At 42.6% G+C, this 18,457-nt stretch overlaps 1 protein-coding gene across 11 annotated transcripts in view; it reads right to left on the reverse strand.

Annotated features, from left to right (window-relative positions):
- TNIK (TRAF2 and NCK interacting kinase) overlaps positions 1–18,457 on the reverse strand; it is a 478,118-nt gene that overhangs the window by 160,221 nt on the left and 299,440 nt on the right. For all 11 annotated transcript variants that reach the window (XM_082249643.1, XM_082249642.1, XM_082249649.1 and 8 more), the window contains exon 12: positions 12,113–12,317. In XM_082249643.1, the coding sequence (XP_082105769.1) occupies positions 12,113–12,317 (205 nt within the window). The remainder of the gene's footprint in view (positions 1–12,112; positions 12,318–18,457) is intronic.

The following is an 18,457-nucleotide window of genomic DNA, read 5'->3' on the forward strand; positions in this document are numbered from 1 at the left end:
GATAATAAAAGGGACTCTAGACCAGTGAGGGCAAACCTTGGCACCCCAGATGTTTTGGAACTACATTTCCCATGAAGGTCAACTACACTGAAAAGTGCATAAGCATCATGGGAAATGTAGTTCCAAAACATCTGGGGTGCCAAGGTTCGCCATTACTGCTCTAGACCATTACAAATGAATTCAGGCAATGCCAACATGTCAACCTTTGCAGGATTTTCCGCACACACTACTTTTGGTGGTGAAGCACTCAAGACAGAGCCTCTCTCCCATACAAAAGACAACGGCAGTGCTTAGAAACTGCTTTGTGTGCATTAAGGAAAATATCAAAGCCAATTCAAACACAGCTCAAACAGGAGAATTTTACCTAGCTAAAGAGACTGCCCTGGAACATAATGAAAAATAAAAATGCACCAAAAACGAACAAGGATTTTGCATAATTCTGTGACAATATACATCTTATCTGTGTTGGTTGCTAACTAAAATCTACAGCTAGAAAAATAAATGGTTAAGAAAGCTATCATGTAATGCCATGCTGCTCATACAAAGCCTCATGCAACTTAATAGCTCAACGGGACATAAATCCATGAATACCTGTGTACTTTGCCCCCCAACCCTTTGCTTTTGTGAGGTAATCATTCTCTCATTTTATAGCGGCTGGTGTAACTTCCTGTTTGTGGCCAGCAGCGATGGTTCTGCTGAATGCTGATCAGAAAAGACATCTTGTCAAGCATGTGCTGAGCAGCAGCTCACGGCCCCCGCCTGCTTCCTGTGTTGGGCAGAGCCAATTGCCAGCAGAGGACAAAGTAGGCACATAATGCAGTAGATCTAAAAAAGCTGCAGTGATAGATAATGCCTTGGGAAAAGGAACAGAGAATAAACACTACATAAAAGAGCCTGTTCGTCAAGCAGCCTCTACAAAATAAGAAAAGTGCTAGGCTTTGTTTTAGAATGCACAAGTTCAGCTAGTATATACTTTACTGCAGTTCTTTATGTCAGTTACTTTATTTTTAGGCGAGTGGCGTTTTTCTGCCCCTTTTTGCCGAGTGTTGTGGCAACCTATATTTTGCAGGATACCATAGCATTGTTGTCTGAAATGAACACATCCAAAAAAAAAAGAGAACAAGAAATATATTTATATCTTTATTATTGTCCCAAATGTAACAAAGCAAAAAAAAAAAAAAAAACATTCCTCATCTTCACTGAAATGTGTCCCTTATGCTGCTGTGTTCATTTAGCAGAAATCTTCCTCCTTCGAAGCCCTCCCACTCTCACCGTTGTTTTCACCTGGTGTGGCAGAGGTTAATAGAACCTAAGAGAGCTGTCACTGGTACTTATTAACCACTTGCCTACTGGGCACTTAAACCCCCTTCCTGCCCAGGCCAATTCTCAGCCTTCAGCGCTGTTGCACTTTGAATATAAATTGTGCGGTCATACAACACTGTATCCAAATTAAATTTTTATCATTTTTTTTCCAAATACATTTTTGGTGGTATTTAATCACTACTGGAGTTTTTAAGTTTCGCTGAACAAAAAAAGTTTTTGAAAAACAAAAAACAAAAAAACAAAAACAAAACAGTTTTTATAGTTTGTTAAAAAATTGCAAACAGGTAATTTTTCTCCTTCTGTGATGTGGGCTGATGAGGTGGCACTGATGGGCCCTGATAGGCTGCATTGATGGGTACTGATAGGCTGCACTGATAAGGTGGCACTGGTGGGCACTGATAGGTGGCACTGATGGGTGGCACCAATGGGCACTGATAAGGCGGCATTGATGGGTGGCACTGATGGGCACTGGTAGGTGACACTTATGGACAGCATTTATGATAGGGCACTGATAGGTGGCACTGGTGGGCAATGATAGCTGGTGGGCACTGGTAGGTGGGGCTGGTGGGCGCAGATGCCCCTCTCCTCTTCGGGACCGATGTCCCTCTGACAGCAGCGGCAATCTGCTTTTTTTCTCTTCACACTGACAGCGTGAGGGAAAAAAAATCGCAGGCTGCAGTTTACATCACATGATCAGCTGTCATTGGCTGACAGCTGATCACATGGTAAGGGACCAGCCCCTTACTCAGATCTGTGATCAGCCGAGTCTCATAGACTCGCTGATAACAGAGTGAGCCGCGCACACTACACAGGGAGCATGCAGGCAGCTAATGCACGGGAGAAGGTACATGGAAACCGGAAGAGGTTAAGAGTGCCCAACTATGCCTGCCTTTTCTGGCTCAGCTCCTTTATTCATAGAAGCCGTACTATGGCATTTTTGAATGAAGCATGATCTATGAATGGAGGAGTGGCCTTTTCAGTTATCCATCCCTCCTCCATTCATAGATCCTATTTTGCTCATAGAAGCTAGGGCAGGGATAGTTGGGCGCTCTTGATGAGTCACTGAGACAGATCCTGAGACAGATCCTTTGATTGTATTGACTCCCATTATACCAACAATTATAGCAATGGTGAGGGAATCAGAGTAAGAAGACTTAGGCTAAACGAGGACACAGCAGCACAAGGGACACATCTCACCGAAGGTAAGTGCTTATTCTTAAAATTTTAAATTATTTATTTTTTTAATTAAGTGTAGGTTTTTTATGCAAAATAACCTAAAATAACAGCAATTCCTCTATTCCTGCCATATAGCATGCATTCTACTGCAGAAACAGCAATGTACAACAATATAATTTGAGCCTTCTCCCCCTTCATTTACAGGTATATACTTTTTGCAAACATTTTTTTTTGGGGGGGGGGGGGGCATTGAAGGGGCCTATTACCTCTGCCAGTGGTTTAAGTTTTGGGGGGGTCACTGTGTTTCTGTTGGTACTGCCATTATTACGTATATGGTATAAGTTGTGTATTTTGGAGGGCAATTCTGTATGCATTATATTACTTTATGTTGCTTATTTATAGAGCTTGATATTCTGACTTCCATCTGTTACTATATAGACACAGGGGTTGATTTACTAAAACTGGAGAGTGTAAAATCTGGTGCAGCTTTGCATGATAGTCAATCAGCTTCTAAGTTTAGCTTGTTCAATTAAGCTTTGACTGAAAACCTGGAAGCTGATTTGTTTCTGTGCAGAACTGCACCAGATTTTGTAAATAAATAAACCCCACAGTGTATGGGTACTTCATTTCTAGGTCTGCAAGTGTATGTTATCCCTTCTGGAATTTTCTAACTTGTCCTCTGGAAATAAGTTATATAACATCATCTTCAGTATTTTTGGAAAGTTTTCCTGTTGGAGCATTTGTTCTTAGTTGCTTTTATGGTTTGGGGTTAATGTGTACATGTTCCATACATCTGAGAGTGGTGCAGCTAAATAGGAAAGGGTCTCTCTGTACTTTGATTATGGTACTTCATTGTTGAGAGCCAAGCCTTCACTACCAGTGGTGTGCCTACACACCATTCCTTCTGGTATTAAATGATCAAATTATCAGCAACTACAAGCTGGATGCACTGTGGCATGCTCACAGACAATTTTCCTAACTTACATAAAACTTTGAATACTTTTTCTAAATAATAAAATGCTATCCTATGCAAAACTAAAGGGGGTTCCTTGCAGGGTACGGCCACAAGTCTAGACACTTGCCTCGCAGAGGTGATGTCTGCAACAAACACCAATATTTTGGTGAGAGTAAAGAGAAGAATGTCTCTAATGGTTCAAATGGACAGGGGAGCTACGTGGAAGACCCCTAGTACACAGGTCTTAAGGCACGTACACACGATAACAAAATCGGAAGTAAACTTTAGTCCGACAAACGATCTGCCGATTTTCAGATTGTTAGTATGGTGCTTTCGACAGCCGATTACGAATTTTCGGACGACAAAAACTGGATGTGCAGGCTATAAAAATGCTATTGTACGTGAACACAAGGTCCGATTTCCGTTTAATTAGAGTTTTCATCAAAAAAAAAAATCGTAAGAGCAAGACTAGGCATGCTCGGAAATGAAAGAATACATACAAAACAATTCAACACATGACATAACTTCTGGAGTTAAATTCTGTCATTCGAGAATTTTTGTATGAAAGTAACCTCTTCACTTCCATATAAGACTAGCATGCAACATAAAACGAAAGAAAATTTGTCCAATAATCTGAACGCGTGTACGAGGCTTTAATCAGGGAGTAAAACACCAAGGGTTTCTGAAACAGAAAATAAGGGGCAGAAACCTAACCTTTTAATAATGTTGAGTCAAATGCTACTAAAAATCCAGATGCAGGAAAACAGGATTTGTTCTACACAGAAACTCCTAAATGAAAACTCCAAGAATCACACCAAGTGAAGTATGTCTTCCACATCCGATAATAGACTTTGCAAGCAGAAAACTTAGCTTTTAGCATTGTAGAAAACATAGACTCAGATTTCCCTTTCCTCAGGACCTGAACTTCAACAGCCACCATTCTGTTAAAACCAGAAAACCAGTGACTATAAAGCAGGATGTCAAATCAGTCCTTGGAACAGAAGAACTTGAAGGTTAGAAGATTAACATCTGCCCCCCCCCCCCACAATCAACTTTTGGGGTAGGTACCACTCCCCTGGGTCAAAGCCAGTTTCCAATGGTCTATGCCTTGAAAATACACGGTGGGCAAAGCTGGAACATGAAGTTTTAAGCCCAGGAAAGAATCTGAACTGTTTTGTACCATGGTGAAACACCTGGATCCTCTCTGATGATAACACCTCGACCGTGGTGTTGTGCGCCTGAATTTGGTCTGGCTGACACTTCAGTAAAATTGTCCAAGGCTGACTCTCCTAAAGTTCCAGCATGTTAATTAGGAGGCAAGACTCCTCTGACAACCAAGTTCTCTGCATAGACTGAATGCCTGGAAATCCTCCCCAGGCTTGACATGGTGGTGTTCATCTTGAGAATCCTCCAAAATATGCAAAAGGGAGACTTGGCAGACACTAGAGCAGGATTCCTGAGCTACCAGGCCAGGGACAACCTGGTTTTAGGTAATAGATGAATCAATGTGTCCAGAGACCAAATTGACTTGTCATATGACATTGTAGAGATCTGGAATGAAAATGGGCAAATAGGACGGATTCAAAAGATGCCATTATCAGACCCAGAACTATCATGTAAAGGCAGAGAGTAAGATTGCTCCTGGACTGGAGAGTTCAAATCTGAGAGCAGAGTGTCTTAAGTTTCTCCTGTATAAATAACACTCTGGCCTGTGTTCAGGACTAGGCCCAGATATGCCAAATGATAAGACCGTTCCATAGACAATTTCTGTAGGTTCATGATCTATTCATATTCATTGGAACACTTAAATGGTCAACATCCCATTGTCCAAAACAGCCCTTACCAACTGTTCCCTCAACACATAGTCATCAAAGTATCCCATAATGGGGATACCATGCGAGAGCAGCACACTAGTACTGGGGGTTTTGTCTGCGGAGGAAGATGGGTGCTCTTACCACCAGTAGAACCCCTGAAGTGGTTGTACACCTTGGATTTAAATTATGAACATAGCATATCCCTCCATAGTGTGCACCTGTCTGAATCCAGAGCACCAAGTGTCATTTCTTTCTGCTGCCTTATTCCTCTACTATCAGCACGAGTCACTTCTGTCAAGTTTTTCTGACACCAAGAGAAAAAAGGTGACAGGGAGGGATCCCCAGCACACAGCCTGTGATTGACAGCCTCAGCACTGTTTCTGTGTGAAGTGGGGAGTGTTCATTCCCTCCAATCATCTCTCAGTGCTCTCCTCACTGAGATCTGCAACGTGTAACTTCAGCTCCTCACCTTCTGATTTCTCAGGCAATGAAATCTCAGGCAAGCTGTATAAATTCTGCACTTTGAACAGATGTAGATATGAGAAGACTGCGGATAATCAGGTACAACTTATCTAGGAGAATTTGTTTCGTTTCTTACTTTAATGAAAGTGCCCTAAGCATATGCACGGACGTGAAACACATGCAATAAGTGAAATGGGAGGCTTCCAGCAAACACAGCTGAAATTTGGTGCTATAGCCATCTGCTTCATGTGTTCTTTTAGCAAGGGATCAATAGCAGCAGCAGTTATATCACTTTTAAGGGATTTAGACCAGTCAGACATGGTTTGAAAAATGAGGGCCACATCCAGAATCCGATGAATGGTAGGACCCACTAGCAAGAACAGAGCTCTAGAAAAAGAACTTTCAACCAACTTTCGTTAAGTCCTAAAAGATGGCAGGACACCGATTGTTGCTGTACCTCTTGGAGTCTATATGCTATCAGCATGGCCCATCCTGCCTGTCTACAGCGAATCATGCATGCACTGGCACATGGCCTTTTGGCTATGGCTGGTCGTATGTATAGGCCTTGGCACATGTGGGTTGGCATGTGTCACATATGAATTAGTATGCACTGTTGTGCATACCCGATGCTGGGCAAGCTCAGTGGCTTGGAGAGTATTTAAACATCTTCCTTTCTGGTGGTTGGTGCTGTGTCTTCTAACCAGCTTCACCGGGCATGAGATTACTGCTCTGATTACTTGTTACTGAGCCAGATCACCTGACTCTTCTACCATTGTCCTTTTTGCAGACTCTGCCACCTGCCTCTCTCCCTGCCTGGACTTTGACTATTCTCTTGCCTGCCACAGCCTTTCCCTGACACCAACTATTCTCTTGCCTGCTGCCTGCCTCATCCTCTACTTGAACACAGACTATTCTTTTGCCTACCACCTGCCTCAACCTCTTTCTAGACTATTCTCTTGCCTGCAGCCTGGCATGACTTTTACCTAACACTAACTATCCATTTGCCTGTTTCTACCTCTGCCTAGACATCGGCTATTCTCTTGCCTGCAGGCTGTATTGAGCTCTGACTAGAAATTGACTTGCTGCCATATCCTATCCTGCCTGCTTAATGTACTCTAACTACTCTGCCCCTCTGACCCCTTGGTGGTAAAATCCAGAGAGCCGTGACCCGGTGTCAGTTTGCCGCAAGTAGCTCGGGGGGGGGGGGGGTGGGGCACCAGGGTCAGCAGCTCATCACTCCTTGTGGGGTGCTCTGGTGCAGACTAAGCTATCACTTAGACTTGAGAGAGCCTGCATCACCTACCAGGGGTGTCATCTGTTAAGATGAGCAAAAACCACTTCTACCCAAAAAAGAAAATTTTCTAGGACAAAACATGCCTTCCAACCAAGTAGATAAATGTAACCATATCTCCTAAATCCTAAAACCATGAATCCTATTCTTTATAAGATAGCCACCCATGCAAATCTAATACGGTTATGGGATATAAAGACACTTGTGAAAACCACAGGAGTAACCTTTGTTCGTGAACAGATTTCCCATTTTCCAAACATAGAAAAAAAGATGAGACATCCAACATGCCTTAAAGGGTTCAATGGCTTACCTTACTGGCATGTTTAAGTATATGGCCAGCCTCCAAACATATTAAAGTGGTTAGAAGCATACATTTATTTATTTTTTTACCTTTGTGCATTCCTTGTATTAACGTAAAAAATGTTTCTTCTCAAGATATTAATATATCCCACCAGGTGGCAAACCAAGTGAATTGTTAAGGAATTCCACCATATACACGTGCCCTCCGTCATAATCAAGCCTCCTACCAAATGGTTGTGATCCCAAATTAAACAGATCACATACACATGAGAAATAACGGACCCCTCTGTGTGTCTCTAAATGGGATCAGTATGGTCCACTGGGTTTCAACATATGATATTCCCTAATACCAAAGCCACAACTTTAGATCCAACTCAGACAGCCGCACATACAGTGCCTTGAAAGAATATTCATACCCCTTGAAATTTTCCACATTTTTTCATGTTACACCCAAAAACGTAAATGTATTTTTTGGGGCACAAAGTGGCACATAATTGTGAAGTGGAAAAAAAAATGGTTTTCAAAATATTTTACAAATAAATATGTGCAATTACAGCTGCAAGTCTTTTTGGGTATGTCTATCAGCTTTGCACATCTAGAGAGTGACATTTTTGCCCATTCTTATTTGCAAAATAGCTCAAGCTCTGTCAGATTGGATGGAGAGCATCTGTGAACAGCAATTTTCAAGTCTTGCCACATATTCTCAATTTTATTTAGGTCTGGACTTTGACTAAGTCATTCTAATAATTCCAATGTAGCTCTGGCTATGTGTATAAGGTCGTTGTCCTGCTTGAAGGCGAACCTCTGCCCCAGTCTCAAGTCTTTTTCAGACTTTAACAGGTTTTCTTCTAAGATTTTCCTGTTTTCATCTTCCCATCAACTCTGACCAGCTTCCCTGTCCCTGCTGAAGAAAAGCATCCCCACAACATGATCCTGCCATGTTTTCCACCATACATATCATTTTACTTTTAGGCCAAAGTGTTAAATATTGGTCTCATCTGATCAGAACAACTTCTTCCACATGTTTGCTGTGTCCCCACATAGCTTCTCGCAAACTGCAAACGGGACTTCTTATGGTTTTCTTTCAACAATGTCTTTCTTCTTGCCATTCTTCCATAAAGGCCAGATTTGTGGAGTGCACGACTAATCATTGTCCTGTGAACAGATTCTTCCACCCGAGCTGTGGATCTCTGCAGCTCATCCAGAGTTACCATGGGCCTCTTGGCTGCTTCTCTGATCAATGCTCTCCTTGCCCAGCCTGTCAGTTTAGGTGGACGGCCATGTCTTGGTAGGATTGCATTTGCGCCATACTCTTTCCATTTTCGGATGATGGTTTGAACAGTGCTCCGTGAGATGTTCAAAGCTTGGGATATTTTTGTATAACCTAACCCGGCTTTAAACTTTTCCACAACTTTATCCCTGACCTGTCTGGTGTGTTCCTTGGCCTTCATGATGCTGTTTGTTCACTAGGGTTCTCTAACAAACCTCTGAGAGCTTCACAGAACAGCTGTATTTATACTTAGATTACATGTGGACTCTATTTACTAATTTGGTGACTTCTGAAGGCAATTGGTTCCACTAGATTTTAGTTAGGGGTATCAGACTAAAGGGGCTGAATACAAATGCACAAACACACTTCTTTTGAAAACCATTTATCATTTTCCTTCCACTTCACAATGTTGTGCCACTTTGTTTTCCAAAAAGTTTATTGAAGAAACATGGTACAACAATAACAAAACATTGCAGTGTGAGCATTGAAATAAGTACAGTAGGTAATGTTCATGTACATACATGTAGTAACACTTGAGACATATCAAGAGGGAATAATGTTAGTCTATTGCATAAAATCCCTATAAAATACATTTAAGTTTTTGGTTGTAACATGACAAAATGTGGAAAATGTAAGGGGTATGGATACTTTTTCAATGCACTGAATACACTAGTGTACGTTTATTGTTAAAAACACCACAAGGTACTCACATGATTCAGGACACTAAAAAGCATTCAAACTGCATGGAGCCTTACTGACAGCCAGCATCAGCAGGCGAGAAAGACGTCACACATTCATGGCGCAGCCCAACTAGTTTTGCATCACAGCAGGGAAACAGGAGCATAAACAGAGTGGGAGCAACTGTCTCCTGCTGCTGTCAATCAAAGCCAGTAATAAGGAAGCAGGGGACAGAGGCATTGTGGCTAGGGAATGCGCCTGCACGAGTGCCCCTATAGTAAGCCACTTCATATGGGGGCACTTGCCAGAAAGGAAGAGCTAGAAGAACCAACGGGGGGAACCTGAGAAGGTGAGTATAAACTTGTTTGTTACTTTTTTTAACCATTTGCCGACCGCCCACCGCAGTTTTACTGCGGCAGGCTGGCTCGGCTGCGTCAATTAACGTAGGGGTATGTCGGTTCGTGGGAGTGGTTCTGGGGGGCGAGGGAGGGGGCGAGAGAGGGCAGCCCCAATAGACAGTGGGGATGCTGATCCACGGGACCAGCGGCCGCGATTGCCGCCGGGCACCCGCGATCACTCCCCGCTGAGAGAGAATGACGGTCTGCTGTTGTAAACAGCTGACCATTCTCTCTGAAATGATCATAGAGCGCCTGTGATCCTCCTATATAGGATCACAGGTCTCTATGATCATTTCACAAGTCCCTCCCCCCACAGTTAGAAAACACCCCCCTAGGCTCACAATTAACCCTTTGATTACCCCTAGGTTAACCCCTTCCCTGCCAGTGTCATTATTACAGTAACAGTGCATATTTTTAGCACTAATTACTCTAGTAATGTCACTGGTTCCCCAAAAGTGTCAAAAGTGTCAGTTAGGGGCCCGATCTGTCCGCCGCAATGTCGTAGTCCCGCTAAAAACCACAGATCACCGCCATTGCCAGTAAAATAAATAAATATATAAATAAAAATAACATAAATCTTTCCCCCACTACTTCTGGTGGTGAAGCACTCAAGACAGAGTCTCTCTCCCATACAAAAGACAACACCAATGCTTACAAACTGCTTTGTGTGCACTAAAGGAAAATATCAAAGCCAATTCAAACACACCTCAAACAGGAGAATTTTATCTAGCTAAAGAGACTGCCCTGGAAGGGTTAAAATAAAAATGCACCAAAAATGAACAAGGATTTTGCATAATTCTATGTCTCTATACATCTTATCTGTGTTGGTTGCTAACTAAAGGGGTCCGATCTGTCTGCCGCCAATGTCGCAGTCCCACTAGAAATTGGCCTAAAAGGATGAAAATTTTTGATTTTTAAATTTTTTTTTTTGGGGGGGGGGGGATTTTATATAGCAGAATGTGAAAAATATATATATTTTTTTTTTTCAGAATTGTCGCTCTTCTTTTGTTAATAGCGCAAGAAAAAAAAAAAATCGCAGGAGGTGATAAAATGCCACTAAAAGAAAGCTCTATTTGTGGGAAAAAAGGACATCAATTTTATTTGGGTACACTGTCGCACGGCCGCGCAATTTTCTGTTAAAGTAACGCAGTGCCGAATCGCAAAAAATGGCCTTGTCATTAAGGGGGCAAATCCTTCCAGGTCCAGAAGTGGTTAAAAAATGATTTACATTTACAATCACTAACTTAGCCCTTATCATGGATCCATCGTTCCTTCATAAAAATGTCCTTCAGAAGCCATTATTCCTGTTCGGGCAGGGGGTGAACACTAAGGCTGGGAGGAGCAAAGTAGTAGAAAAGTAGTATTTAAAACCTATTGGTATGTTCAGCATTATCTCTCCAGCCAACAATAGGAGTGATGACGTTACTACTGAGCCATATGTGAAGGCAATAGTGTTAAAATTTAGCAATGAGACTGGTGTTACAAGCCTCACAAAAGTCAACTTGGCTATAATGGGTGGACTGGCAAGATCAACAACTTGAAAACAAAGAAGATATTACAGATGGCAGATTCTGTAGATTTTTAAGGAGACATATTCTTTATTTAAAGTGTTACTAAACCCACAACAGTAAAATCGGTCTGTATATGCAGTAAAGCATGCTTGTTATACTCACTGTGGGACCTAAGGGGTTAATCCTCCGCATTGTGTAAAAAGGTTGTTTGATCCTGTCTTCTCTGATCATCCCCTTCTTCCACTGTCCCCAATTCATCTCCTGATAAGACAGAGCCTTAGGAGTCACTCTGCACATGCTCAGTTTGGTGTGTATTGCTAGAGAGGTTTATTTTCTTGGGAAGGTGCATGTGATCGGCACAGGGCCAATAAGCAATGTCCAGACAGAGGGTCAGGGGTCATGCAGCCTCATGGGACAGTCAGAGGAGAATGAAAACTCCTCCTACAAGCTTTAACCAGACACTGATAAAAGTTACAAGACTGCTATATACTGCCAAGAAGGTATTTAGCAGTTTATATTTATGAAAATAATTGCATTTCCATGTTATATGTACTGTGGGAGACTAAATATAGTGAATACAGGATTCTGGGGTTTAGTAACACTTTAAGAAATGTTGCATTTAGCCTGGAGTTTTACTTTAATAATTTTCAAATTAAAATATATTGTTTATCTCCCTATACTTACAATATACTATATACTTACAATAAAATGTAATTTCCTTTTTATTAGAATTCTGAGTATTTCTGCATTTGGTTTTTTTTTTTTTTATAAAATATCATAAATTGGCCTTTTTAGATAATTTTACCTATTGTGCTATCTCAGTATACAACTTTTTGGATGGATTTATAAATAGATGTGCTCATACATTCTGCAGATTCTTTTGGCCCCTATACAGTTGCACATCCATCTTGCAGAGGAAAGAAATCAGCCTTACCTCTTCTAAACGTCGTCTTTGTTCTTTCTGCTCTTCAATGCGTTTCTGCCTCTCAGCCAGAAGTTGCCTTTTGTGCTCCTCATTCTCACGTTGCTGTTGTTCCAGCTGCTGACGTCTAAGGGCCTCTGAACGCTCCTTGTTAGCCAACTGCAGCCTCAAGAAATCCCGTCTTAGCGTTGACTCTCCGGGTAGATTTAAAATTGAGCTGAGCACATAGGAAACATTAACAATCAATCCTCAATGAGAAACTGTTTTATAAGTAACATTTTCAGCAGATGTAATCATCTGCGCTTACGTTGACCCATAGCTCATCAACAAGCACTGAAATGACATCTTTTGTACTTCTGTAAAAGGTTTAAAAATATATTTCTCATGACATTTTTATGTCCCTGATGAACAGGATTCTTATTCTTATCTATCTGCATCACATAATTCTTTTGTTACACTGTTCCATTATTTCTGGTGGACATTTAAAACCTTTCAAACATTAAATAACATTTACAATAAAAAAACTAGTGGCACTGTAGGTTTTTTTTTTTGCCAAGAATAATGTTATATTTGAAATGTGGCATAAAATTGTATAAGGCTGGAAAGTAAATACTTAGTAAATGCAAAATTGTGATGACACTGCCATTGAATTATTGAAACTAGCGCAAAGTTACATGGTTCCAGGAGAGTTTCTATTCTCATCTCTAACCCACACAGGGAAAGAAAAACAAGGAGTCCACCATGGGTAACAACATTTATTTACACTAGGGTGACCAGACATTCCTGGTTTACGGGGACAGTCCCCGGATTGAGGACACTGTCCCCGGTTCAAGTCTGTCCCCAGATTTAGGGCGGGATTAATGTAGACAGGGCATCCCATGCTGGCTGAGAAATAGCCTCGTGGCTCAGCAGCAGGCACCCCCTGCTGGACGATCTCACTGCTGCTCCTGTTCAGTAGAGGAGAGGCAGAGCCAAAAATTGACTGTGTGGAGGACTGAGAACGGGAGATGAGTAGATGAGGGGTTCTGATTGTACTCAGGTGAGCGCAGTGGGGGAGCAGGGGTCAGAGCTGATGCAGCTGCATGGAGAGATGGGGAGTTTAGCTGTTGTGGGGGAAGGGCTAAGAGGTGGCTGCAGAGATAATCTGAGAGAGAAGGGTGCAGAGGTGAGCTATGGATGTGGGGTAGAAGTGTCCTCTGTGCATAGCAAACCTCTGAACCCTGCACTCTATGCCTAACACCCTCCTGTATATTATGCAGTCCTGTGCCCAGAGCTCTGTGTATTATGCAGTCCTGTGCCCAGCGCTCTGTGTATCATTTAGTCCTGTGCCCAGCGCTCTGTGTATCATTTAGTCCTGTGCCTAATGCTCTGTGTTTTATATAGTCCTGTACCCAGCTCTCTGTGTATTATGCAGTCCTGTGCCCAGCGCTCTGTGTATTATGCAGTCCTGTGCCCAGCGCTCTGTGTATCATGTAGTCCTGTGCCCAGCGCTCTGTGTATTATGCAGTCCTGTGCCCAGCTCTCTGTGTATTATGCAGTCCTGTGCCCAGCGCTCTGTGTATCATGTAGTCCTGTGTCCAACCCTCTGTGTATTATACAGTCCTGTGCCCAGCGCTCTGTCTATTATGCAGTCCTGTGCCATTTGCCAATAAAAAAAACAAAAATGTCCCCGGATTTCATTTTAAAAATCTAGTCACCTTAATTCACACTAGTATATATAACATACAGTAGCATAAGCGTTGCGGTGAGCTGTGATGCTTTGTGCACTACTGTAGAATGTGCTTTGCAATGCACATAGAGCAGGTGCGTTGCTATGTGTCAATGCGTGTGTTGTAGCACACGTTGCCACAATGCACAAGTGTGAATGGGCCCCCAGAATAAAGCTGATAGGAACTTGTTTGTCCAGATAAGTAGTGCTCACAAATATTTGAATAATGTGTTATAAATGAGAGTAAAGACCAGATCCCAATCATTTTTAGAAATATTCTAACAGTATTTAGCATGTGTGCTACTATTATGTCATCTAAAAGGAAGGTTTAAAAAAATATACAAAAAAAAGGAAATCTACATACAATATTTCAGGACATCTTTAAATGTATCCTGAGACAACATTAAGGACAGTTTCACACTGATCCGCTGCAAAAACATGGCACATAGAAAGACATTTAAAGGACATGTGACTCAAAAACCAAAAATGCATCACGGTGTGCGTTTTTACTGCGTTTTCCATTGCATTTTTGGTGCGTTTTTTTTTTTTTTTTTAGCTCCCCAAACATGCTCCAAAGATGCTGCAAGCTGGATTTTTTTCACTGCAACAAAAGCGCATCACCCCAGTGTGAACACATTCTTTGATTTTAAAGCAAAGCATTTTTTTCGAGCTTTTCAGGCACTTGAGTGTGAAAGGGCCCTCAGAGTCCCTTACCCATGGGGTACTACTCCTATTAAAAGTGTATGCAAAATCAACTTCTTTTATTGGCTTGCTTTTGGTCTGGTAAAAATACTATCCGAAGATTTTTAATCCACCCCTAGTTCCAAAAAGGTTGGGGTGCTGTGTAAAATCTACATAAAAACAACATGCACTGATTGCAAATCTCACAAAAGAAAACAGAAGCAAATCAAATATTTAAGCTGAGAAATTCTACCATTTTAACCACCTCAATACTGGGCACTTAAACCCCCTTCCTTCCCAGACCAATTTTCAGCTTTTAGCGCTGTTGCATTTTGAATGACAATTGCGCGGTCATGCAACACTGTACCTAAACCAAATTTGTGTCATTTTTTCCCCACAAATAGAGCTTTCTTTTGGTGGTATTTGATCACCGCCAGGTTTTTTCTTTTTTGGTGCACAAATAAAAAAAGACCGAAAAGTTTGAAAAAAAAAAAAAGTTTTTTTGTTTAGGTTATAAAATTTTGTAAATGGATACATTTTTTTCCTCCACTGATGAGCACTGATGACACCGCACTGACAGGCACTGATGAGGAGACACTGATGGGGTGGCACTGATATGCAGCACTGATGGGCACTGATAGGTAGCACTGATATGCAGCACTGATGGGCACTGATGTGGCACTGATAGATAGCACTGATATGCAGCATTGGTGGGCACTGATAGGCAGCGCTGATGGGCACTGATAGGCAGCACTGATGGGCACTGATAGGTGGCACTGATGGGCGGGACTGATCGGCACTGATGGGGGGCACTGATAGGCAGCACTGGTTGGCAATAATGGGCACTGGTGGGCGGCACTGATAGATGGCAAAAACGGGCACTGGTGGGCAGCACTGATAGATGGCATTGGTGGGCAGCACTGATAGGGGGGCACCACTGGCAGGCTCTCTGAGCCCTGTTTGCCATCCCTGGTGGCCATGGTGGGCATCCCTGGTGGTCATGGGTGGGCATCCCTGGTGGCTCTAGTGGCACCCCCTCCCCCCAGGGCTGCACTGGTAATCAATCATCTGATTACCAGCACAGACCCCCCCTGTGATCAGTGAGTAATCAGAAATACTCACTGATCACCCCGGCTGCAGAATCGATCCTCTGCTCTTCTCCTCACTGACAGGATCTGTCAGGAGGAGAAGAGATCGAAGCTGTTACAATGGCTGTATTGACATTACATGACGGCTGTGATTGGACACAGCCGTCATGTGATCAGGAGGGCCAATCACAGGGCCCTCCTGCCGAGTCTTGTTGCTCTGTGTCCTAGGGATACAGGCACATCGAGATCGCGCCGCTGTGCGCGCCCGCGGCGGCGCGATCTCTCTCCTTCTGAAGGACGTTCCGGAACGTCCGATCAGAAGGACGAGACTCCCGCCCGGCCGTATATCTACAATGGCCCGGGTGGGAGGTGGTTAAAGTAGAACTAATGGCAATTTTTTTTTTTTTCATTTTGGATAGAGCAAGAGAGGGTTTTAACTACTGATCAACCAATTATCGGCAATGCCGATATGCACTTTTCCCGATCTATGGAATCGGCCCCTGAGGTTACTAATATTGCCGATATTTTGGAAAAGTGCTGTACCGGAGTGATGCCTGCAGCTAGAGGCATCACCTCGGTACAGGCGTCCATAGCCGACGGTCGGCTGTCTTGTAATGATAACCGATGCGGCTGAGAAGCCGCTCGGTTGTCATTACAAGGAGCGGGAGGGGACGTCACCCCCCTCCCGTCGCCTTCCGTGGCTCGCCCGGGTCTCCCGTCCCAACGGGAGAACCGGGCACCCTACCTGCACGGCCGCATTTGACTCTGATCGGGTCTCCATGTAAAAACCCAGAAGTGATGTCATGACATCACTTCCAGGTACTCGGCGGCAAATTAAAAAAATTGCGAGCATTCAAAACAGCTAAACTTGTTTAAGTGCAGAGGAGGGGTTTGGGATCCCTCCACAACAGTACCTGAAAAAAAAAAAAAATGTTTTAAATGTCCGATAATATCGCCCAATATCGATATCCGATGACCAAAATATCGGTATCGGCACTAAAAAAGGCGATATCAGACGATCACTAGTTTTAACACGTTAGATATATATATATTTTTTTCGCGATCTGTGTACCATTACACAGATTTCCCTTCACTTCCTGTCCCAGAGCCAAGCAGGGACTGAGAGGAAATCTCTGCAAAATAAAGGAAATCCTTGTGGATGCCCAGGTGACATTGGAAGATTTTCCCTATATTACTTTTATGGGGAGAACCCAAAATTTGGGATTTTGTTTTACTTTTACTTTCAATGATGATGGTAAACAGGACAAATAGAGAGGGTTAATTTCCCTAACGGGGCATGCAGACAATATTAAAAACTAACAAGAGCTCTAATTCTTCTGCACTTTATCCAAAACATAAAATAAAGTTTTGCCTTTAGTTATACTTTAACCGCTTAAGGACCAGACCTATTTCTGACACTTGTTGTTTACAACATAAAATCAGTATTTTTTGCTAGAGAATAAGTGCCGGTTCACACTAGGGCGACCTGTGAGGCGACCTGGTCGCCTCACAGGTCACCGCAGGTCGCCTCCCATAGGGAAGCTGCGGACCCGTTCTAATAGGAGCAACACAAGTCGCTCCGACTTAGAAAAAGGGTCCGGAGCTTCTTTGGGGCGACCCGGAGGCGACCGCCATAGACTTCAATGTTATGAAGTCCGTGGCGGCCGCTCCGAGGTCGCGGCGCGCTGCTCGCACCGCGACCACGGAGGTCGCGGTACGAAGTAGCGTTGCTGCAATGTGAACCGGCGCTTAGTCTTACAAATGCAATTTTATGGGGGGAAAACAAATACATTTTTTTAAATTAAAAAATAAGAAAGCAGTAAAGTTAGCCCATTTTTTTTCTAAAATGTAAAAGATAATGTATGCCGAGTAATAGATACCCAGCATGTCATACTTCAAAATTGCGCATGCTCGTGAAATGGCAACAAACATAAGTACTTAAAAATCTCCATAGGCGACGCTTTAAACATTTCTACAGGTTACCAGTTTAGAATTACAGAGGAGGCCTAGGATGAGAATAATTGCTCTCACTCTAGCAATTGCTGCGATACCTCACATGTGTGGTTTGAACACAGTTTACATATGTGGGCGAGACTTGCATATGCGTTCACTTCTGTGTGTGAGCTCAGAGGGACGGGGCACTTTAAATTTATTTTACCTTTATTTTTACACTGTCCCTTTAAAAAAAAATATTGATCACATTTATTTCTATTATAAGGAATGTAAATATCCCTTGTAATAGAAATTAGCAGGACAGGTCCTCTTTAATGTGAGATCTGGGGTCAAAAAGACCTCAGATCTCAAATCTACATCTAAAAGCAAAAAAAAAAAAAAAAAAAGAAAAGAAAAAATGGCCCTTTAAGGGAGGGGGGAGGACACCTCTCCTGTCGCCCATAAAAGTGATCCCGTGGCGAATCCACCATTGGGACCACTTTTATGTGAAAGAGGACCACTGGCCCTATAAGAAAATACCAGGGTTATGGCAGCTATCTGCTATCATAACACCGGTATTTAACGTCAAAATACCGACGAAAAACTGCGGCGGGCGGTCCGGAAGTGGTTGAGGAATAAAATAAGGTAATTTCTTCAGTGTTGTCACATGAAAAGATAAGAAAATATTTACAAAAATGTGAGGGGTGTACTTACTTTTGTGAGATACTGTATATATGCATACACAAACACACATTTTTATTTTTGAGGTGGTGGGGGGGGGGGGGGATCTTAGGTTACAGGTTTCCGAGATTTGCAAATCTTTGCATTCTGCTTTTATGTCGATTTTACACAGCGTCCCAACTTTTGGGGAATTGATGTTGTATAGTTGGTTGATAAATGCAAAAAAACCCTGTTAATTTTGTCAGGAATTCTGAGTTGTCCTTTTAC

This window comes from Pelophylax lessonae (assembly GCF_965119305.1).
Source record: "Pelophylax lessonae genome assembly, chromosome: 3".
NCBI lineage: Eukaryota > Metazoa > Chordata > Amphibia > Anura > Ranidae > Pelophylax > Pelophylax lessonae.